We start from the raw sequence: 8,107 nt of genomic DNA, 5'->3' as shown, positions 1-8,107 counted from the left end.
AAAAATGTCTCATGCTTTGAATACTTGAGGAGTGACGACAACTTTCCTCTTTCCGGACTTCACGCGGAAGAAAAAAAGAAAAGGGGGGTGCAGTGGATTTAATAATGCAAACAGATGAGTTCGCCGATCAGGATTTGCAGTTTTAAACAGGAGGTAGTTTGAGGGTGCCTACAGCCGGGGAGGGTGGGGGGGGAGGACACCCAGCTATGTGGTCTGCGGAGATGGGTGCTTTGCTGAGGTTCATGTCCGCGGATGGTGCAGCTCGGCCGGGCTGCGCACGGTGCCTTTGGGTGGCTGTGATTGGACCGGACACGGATTGGGGCTGACTGATGTTTGTTCGAGAGGAAATGTTTTGGAGGAGGAGATCAATATGAGTTACTGGCGCACGCGAGGTGGTTGGTGGGTGGGTGGGGGGGGGGGAGATGCCAGTCTTCACGAGCACACCTATAACTATGAGGACGGAGGGAAACTTGCAGCAGAAAGGATTTTAATCTCATGGATTTCAAATCAGAAGAGATCAGAAAGAAACGCTCACCACGAGACTTTTATGTGTATTTAATGCGATGTGTTTGGGTGACTTTGCAGACTGAAGATTTTGTTTTCACAAGTGGATATGGATCGTGTTTGTTTTTGCACTAAAGTTTTTCCCCTCTTTTTGGCTGTCATGCATGAGACTTTGGTGTTGCATCATTCTCTCCTCACAAATATGATTTTTTGGACGGACATTCACTTTAAAATGCAACTGAAGCTATGGGACAATTTTATAAAGAAAGAAAACATTCGTCCTTATTTGAACATTTAGTGAAATGTGTTCAAATATATCCGGAAACATGGCAGTTAACTGGACTGTTTTTTCAGTTTTTTTACTACCGCTGTTCGCAGTTGGGACAGCTTTCTCTGGGGTCTTCAACACCACCGACAGAGACATCTTTACAGACGATTTGCTGCAGGTCAGGCTCACACAAGACAGAGCTGCTGAGCAGTGGAAACTCCAGTCTAGTGATTCCCATCCCAGCCTGTATTTTAACCAAGTGGATGTGTTGCACTTGAGGCAAAGGTCCTCCACCACCCACGGTCACATATTTAAAGTCATCCGGGCTGCTGCGCTCACCATGCTGTCTAACGCTCCCTTCTACATGCCCCCTGTCAAACACGCCGAGTTTACAAGCAAGTGGAATGAGATTTATGGGAACAACATGCCTCCCCTGGCGCTCTACTGCCTGTTGTGCCCGGAGGACTCTGCCGCCCTGCAGTTTCTTGTCAAGTTCATGGACAGGATGGCTGAATACCCGGACTGGAAGGTGACCAGTGCTCCTAACGACGAGGTCCCCATGGCGCACTCTCTCACTGGCTTTGCTACTGCTTATGACTTTATTTACTCCTACCTGGACGCACAGCGGAGGGATGTTTATTTAAAGAAAATTCGTTCTGAGACAGAGGAGCTGTATGAGCTGTCAAAGTACAGAGGGTGGGGGAAACAGTATCTTCAGAATCATCAAACCACTAACATTTTAGCCATTCTAACTGGTGCATTAGTGGTTGGGTCACATGAGGACCCGGAGACGATGTTATGGAAACAAGTGGCGGTGAATTACATGGAGAAAACTATGTTCCTCCTCAACCACGTCGTTGACGGCTCTCTCGATGAGGGGGTAGCGTACGGGAGCTACACAGCAAAGTCCATCACACAGTACGTCTTCTTAGCTCAGCGTCATTTCAACATTGACAACATGCACAACAACTGGCTGCAGGGACACTTCTGGTTTTATTATGCCACTCTGTTGCCGGGGTTTCAGAGAACTGTGGGCATTGCAGACTCCAACTACAACTGGTTTTATGGGCCAGAGAGCCAGCTTGTTTTCCTGGACACATTTGTCATGAAGAACGGAACTGGGAACTGGCTGGCTCAACAAATCAGAAAGCACCGACCCAAGGACGGTCCCATGGGGCAGTCGTCAGCGCAGCGCTGGGCCACACTTCACACAGAGTACATATGGTACAACAACCACCTCACGCCGCAGCCTCCACATGACTTTGGCAAAGCGAAGATGCACATTTTCTCAAACTGGGGCGTGGTGACCTATGGAGCAGGGCTACCAAACGGGCAGGGGAATACTTTTGTCTCTTTTAAATCGGGCAAGCTGGGTGGCCGTGCGGTCTATGACATCGTCCATGACAAGCCTTACTCCTGGGTGGAAGGCTGGAACAGCTTCAACCCAGGTCACGAGCACCCTGATCAGAACTCTTTCACATTTGCTCCCAATGGGCAGGTTTTTGTGTCCGAAGCCCTTTATGGTCCAAAATATAGCTATCTCAACAATGTCCTGGTGTTTAGTCCATCCCCGACAAGTCAGTGTAACAGTCCATGGGAGGGTCAGTTGGGGGAGTGCGCTAAGTGGCTGCGCTGGACTGATGAGGGTGTGGGTGATTCCAGAGGGGAGGTGATTGTCGCCTCCTCCCACAGGGACACGATGTTTGTGAGCGGGGAGGCCGTGTCGGCGTATTCCCCGGCTATGAGACTGAAGAGCGTGTTCAGAGCTTTGGTCCTGCTCAACTCTCAGACCCTGCTGGTGCTCGACCACGTGGAGAAGTGGGCCGACTCGCCCGTGAAGTCCTTCAGTGCATTCTTTCACAATCTCGACATTGACTTTAAATACGTCCCTTTCAGATTCATGGACAGATACAACGGCGCCATGATGGATGTCTGGGACGCTCATTACAAAATGTTCTGGTTCGACAGCCAGGGTCGCAGCCCTGACACCAGGATACAGGAGGCGGAGCAGGCGGCCGAGTTTAAAAAGAGGTGGACGCAGTATGTCAATGTCACTTTCCCAATGACAGGCACAGTCAGCAGGGTAGCTTATGTTTTACACGGGCCATATGTCAAAGTGTCCAATTGTAGATTTGTGGAGGACAGTAAAAATGGCGTGAGACTGTCTTTAACCATCAACAACACAGAGAGGATAGTTTCTATTGCTACAAACTATAAAGACATAGGAGCAAGGTCGACTTATTTAGGATTCGGCGGTCATTGTAAAGTTGAGGATAGGTATCAAATCACTCGATATGGCCTCGGAACGCAACTCATCCCTAAACAAATCAGCAGTGATAATCAGCTGTTTGACTTTGGGTTCACAGTCAACGTAATAGCAGGGGTTGTTCTCTGTGTGGCCATAGGATTTCTAACCATGCAGAGAAAGTTTTATGTCTGCTTCAGCAGGCTGATGCGCTACGCCCTCCTCTCTGTGCTCATTCTGTGGATTGCTGAGCTGCTGTTTGTGTCTAACAGCTGCGATCAGCTTCTCTGTGGGGTAAAATGGAAAGGTGCGGGTGCCAAAAGTGAAGTAAACAAACAAGTCAGACTCTATGAGCAGCACCGGCTCCCCCTCCCCACCGTCGTCATAACAACCCTCCCAGGATCAGGCTCGGAGATCCTCAAGCACCTTTTCTACAACAGCTCAGACTTTGTTTACATCAGGGTTCCCACCGAGCACGTGGACATCCCCGAGACTGAGTTCGAGTTCGACTCTCTGGTCGACGCCTGCGAGTGGTCGAGGTCGGACGCCGTGCACGGACGGTTTAAGATTATTCAGGGCTGGCTGCACTCGCTGGTCCACAACATCAAGCTGCACCTGCAGAACATTCAGCTGGCGGAGGGCAGCAGGGTCAAACAGCCCCAGAGAGTCGCGCCCTCCCGGGACAGAAAGAAACGATCCAGGAGGAGAGAGCCGGCGTCCGAGCTGAAGGGCAAACTCCGAGCCAGCCTGGACAGAGATGCAGAGTATGTTCGGGAGATGAGACGCCACGTCGCCGAGTACCCCAACGCCCGGGTGGTCCTCAACATGCGGAGTGGCAGCTGGGCGTTAAAACTTCCTTTCATTCAGGAAGTTGTCGGACCTTCTTTGAGGACAATCTACCTTGTGAGGGACCCCCGAGCGTGGATTTATCTCATGGTTTATAACAGCAAACCCAGCCTTTACGCCCTTAAAAACATCCCGCAGCACCTTTCCTTGATATTCAAGGAGGACGCCGTGAGGGATGGGTGCCCGACTGTGGCGCCGGAGTTTAAAGTAATCCAGAGACTGCTGTCCCGTTCGGAGACGAACCCCGTCCTCATTCTGGCTCATCTGTGGCTGGCTCACACCGCAGGAGTGCTGAGGGTCAGCGAGGGCCTCCCCGAGGAGTCCTACCTCCGGGTGAGGTTTGAGGACGTGGTCAACTTCCCGCAGGAGACGGCGGAGACCATACACACGTTCTTGGGGGTGCCTGTGTCGCCCGCAGCCCTCAACCAGCTTATTTTCACCACCTCCACGACCCTGTACAATCTGATGTATGAAGGAGACATTTCACCAGCCAACATTAACATGTGGAGACAGAATATGCCTCGGAAGGACATCAGACTGATAGAGGACATATGTGGGGGTGTGATGAAGAGGCTGGGCTACACCAGGTAGTTAACTTACTGCTGCTGGTCAGCACTGCAAAAACTCAAATCTATGTAAGAGTGTCTTTCTTAAATATCTTAATATGCTTAATATGAGCCACGTTCACCTGACAAGTCCAGATAAAAGTCTTATTTCAAGATAGAAAAAGGCCTTGATTAATGGTTAAAAGTAGAACAAATCTGCCAATGGGGCAAGAAAACGTTACCCGAGTGTCTTGAATTGGGCTGTACTGACTACTCTTGATTGTACATCCCATTTCATGACACATTTCTGGCAGTTCTGAGGCCTCATTCTCTCGCTTGTAGTATCTTAAAATACGATGTCTGTCTCTGACCTTTCATGAAGAATGTGGCTCATAGAAACAATGAGATGGTTTTTTTTTTTGACTAGAAAACAGACGAGTACACCTGCTCAGATTTGAGTTGTTGCTGTACGGAGCTGTCTTGTTTACTGTAGCTGCCGGTCTTAAAGAGTTCTGAAAAGTTTTTTTTTGTTTTTTTTGTTTTTGCACTGACCCCTAAAGTTGAAAAATATGTGTTTTCTTTTTCTCTGTTAGTTCTGGGTGTATGTAAGGTGTTGTTTAAAGTACAGCAACAGATGTTTTTGCGAGGGAGGAATGTATTACATTCAAATAGGTGAAAGGGAGCGTCTGCAGCAGTCCCCCCCCCCCTTCCGCTGCCCTTCACTCTTACTCCAATCAAAGGAAAGACTTTTTGCTGTACTCTATGCAGATGAATGCCACTGAATTTCAGCATAAACCTTGTGTTACAGCAACAGATCAATTTCCCAGAGAAGACTTAATGCTGCATGTCTTAATTAGAGATGAGAAATTAGCCACTTCCTAATCTGTGATGTCAGAGGAATGTCTGTTAGAAATCCATAACTGTTATTTTTTTTATTTTTTTCGAGGGAGGTTGGCCAAGGGACATTTTGGTGAATTGGTACAGAAATGTTATGATGCTTATTAAGAAGCTTATTTATTGACAGTCTTTTCATTTTGTAGCTCTGGGACAGACTTTCAAGGACTAATTTGGCTGTCAAGAATTGAATATCTGAATTGAATGCGTGCTGTTCCCTTTAAAAACAAAAAAACAAATGCTGCAATATATCCGGAGAAACAGACGACAGTAGTGCTTTATTGCTCTGATAGAAACATGTGAATGATAAGGATTGTACTTTGATTTAAAAGGGACCATTCTGACGCTCTTAGACGTCATTACAGCTTGATGGCTTAGCACTTTCACATTGACTCCTTTGATTGTATGCGATGCTTTGGTGCCGTAATCCAAAGCTAAACTTTACTGTATGTGTGCTCAGTTAGCTTGGAAATCTCAAACCTCTGAGGACATTATGACTAGAAGAAAAGGAAAAGCGAGACATATTTATGGGTTCCAAAGACACATTTCCCAAAGAATCAGGGATGAATATGATTAATATAACTCCCTTTGGCATTTATTGAATTAGATCAGAGGGAAGTGCTTAATAGGGATCAAACTGGGAGAAAAAAAACAACCTGTCAGGCTTGACACATTTCTAGTCAAAGCAATTTCCAAAGCATCCCCCTCAGCTACTCATATTAATCTGCAAGAATGCCATAACGGAGTCTTTTTCTTTTTTTTTTATTCTGTTGTTTTATTGCTGTGCCATCTTCACTAAAAAGAAAAAAAAACAAAGAAAGAAAAAGGACCTGGAGGATATGCAAACGGCGCATCTTTGCATTTCCTGTCGCGGTCAATCACAAATCCAATGATATTTTCTCTGGCCCTTTTGTTTTGAAAGAGTTCAGCGAGGCGTGGACCGAAAAACACGGGATGAATATTAAGTGATGCTGAAGACAAGAAGTCAGAGACCAAATCCTACTCTGTGATGTGCTGCTCTTTGGGCGAAAAAAAAAAAGTTTGCTAACCTTTTGCTGCTGTCTTGCATTACTGTAAATGGATCACATGCAACATGCAGAGAGCTCACACTCATCTCGACTTCCTGACTGCATCTATACACGTGCAAAAAAAACAAAAACATACGCTGCCCATGTGGAAATATCTATCTTTTCCTCGCCTAGAAACAGCCCTGTTTGTTTTTTTTCTTTCTCGATGAACACTGAAACCCTTGACTGCCTGGAAAAGCCGTTTGATGTTTGTGCTCTTTGAATGTGTAGACTTGGCAGACATGCTCTCACTTTGGTGTTGCAATCCTGTTACCAACTCTGTTTTGTATTTGCTCGTGGGGATATGGTTCCTTGCTTCTGTGGCCTTGAATTACAATCATTTACTTTCTATGGGTTTCTTTTTTTTTTTCTGTGAGGACATGGAGACAATGTAAAGAAAATAATAAATTCATAAATATATCTCAGAGCGGGTCTTTGTTCTGATGCAGTGAATGGCAATGCAAAATGATCAAAGGATGAATCACATGTTTATACACTGTCAGCCTTAGCAGCTACATTATACTCATGTTAAACTGCTATTATCTCTTACTACAAAAGACAGAACACGCTTCTTAATTAGTGCGTAGTCTCACTATGGTTACTGCTAACCCGCGAGTAAAACAGCTCCTTATGCAGATGTCTCTGTGCAGCAGCAGAATCTCCATTTTATTAGACGTGCTTGACAGAAGGCTAATTGCTGCGTCGAGGAGGAGCCAACAATTAAAAACATGTCAGGAAATTCTTACGTCATGCTCACGACTGAGACGGGACTTTTAACAGAAGAGTGGCTTTGAGAGAGCACATGCCGTGTCTCGTGTCTCAGAGCGGCCTCAGTGAGTCAGTCATTTCATTAGTCATTTGTTCTCGATCCCTCCTGTAACAGTCTGATGCTTGGCAGAGTCCTCGTCGTGTAATCCGTCCATGCACGGGCACCGACGGTTCTGAACGGAGAGACCTCAGGCTAAAATGCTTCAGAAGGGAGGTTTCACCGTGTCCGGACTTGCATCTGCTTTTGGTTTAGTGGCCTTTGTTTGATGCAGTCAGGATCAAGGACGGAGTCACTGGAAATGTGTAGAATGTGTAGAAATGATGCTCATAATACTCTCAGAACTCAGTTTAACTAAAAAAATATATATATTCTGACAGAATAAAGTGCTAAAAACTCTTTAATGGAATCAGGCAACTTCACTTCTACGGGTTTCAGAGTCTATGGTACAATCTCTCCTCACATGTCAGAGGCTTATATTGCCCTTTTGCTCCTTTATATCTGACAGCTTTAAATATTAGATTACACTTTGCATACCCTCCCTGTCCTGTTAATCTTGACATTTCTTTAGGATTAGGTTTTTCTTTTTGAGGGTTTTACAATCCAATTTCTGCTAAATAAACGGTTGAAAATGTGCCCTTACTAAAGACAGAAAACAGCAGGGCTGAGAACAAAGTTGTTTATCTGAGGGCATTTTTCAGAGATTAGCTTTTCTCACAGGAAATAAACAATCTTGTAAAAAAAATGCTGGATTGCTGAAACCACAAAGCAGATAATGAAGCCGTTAGAGAGAAAAAACATCATAGCAGTGAAAGCAACATGAACATAAATACAGACAAAAAACATGTCTGTATTTATGTGTATATATATATATATATATATATATATATATATATAAAACCATTATAAAAAAGGATATCACACACTTTACTATCAAATAGGTACTTTCATTTTTATAACTTTTTACTGAAA

The 8,107-nt window shown here is 45.4% G+C and overlaps 1 protein-coding gene across 1 annotated transcript; it reads left to right on the top strand.

Annotated features, from left to right (window-relative positions):
* Positions 1-407: 407 nt before the first annotated feature.
* LOC109983798 (dermatan sulfate epimerase like) lies at positions 408-6,789 on the top strand. The gene has a single exon (XM_020633680.3). The coding sequence runs from the start codon at positions 807-809 to the stop codon at positions 4,452-4,454; it is 3,648 nt and encodes a 1,215-aa protein (XP_020489336.2). The 5' UTR covers positions 408-806; the 3' UTR covers positions 4,455-6,789.
* The last annotated feature ends 1,318 nt before the right edge of the window (positions 6,790-8,107 follow it).

This window comes from Labrus bergylta, chromosome 20 (genome assembly GCF_963930695.1).
Source record: "Labrus bergylta chromosome 20, fLabBer1.1, whole genome shotgun sequence".
Lineage (NCBI taxonomy): Eukaryota > Metazoa > Chordata > Actinopteri > Labriformes > Labridae > Labrus > Labrus bergylta.
Note: the sequence above shows the minus strand (reverse complement) of the source record. Positions and strands in the feature narration are given on the sequence as shown.

Excerpts from the sequence above, each read along its gene's own strand:
- LOC109983798 (XM_020633680.3), top strand. The coding sequence starts at position 807 with ATGTGTTCAAATATATCCGGAAACATGGCAGTTAACTGGACTGTTTTT.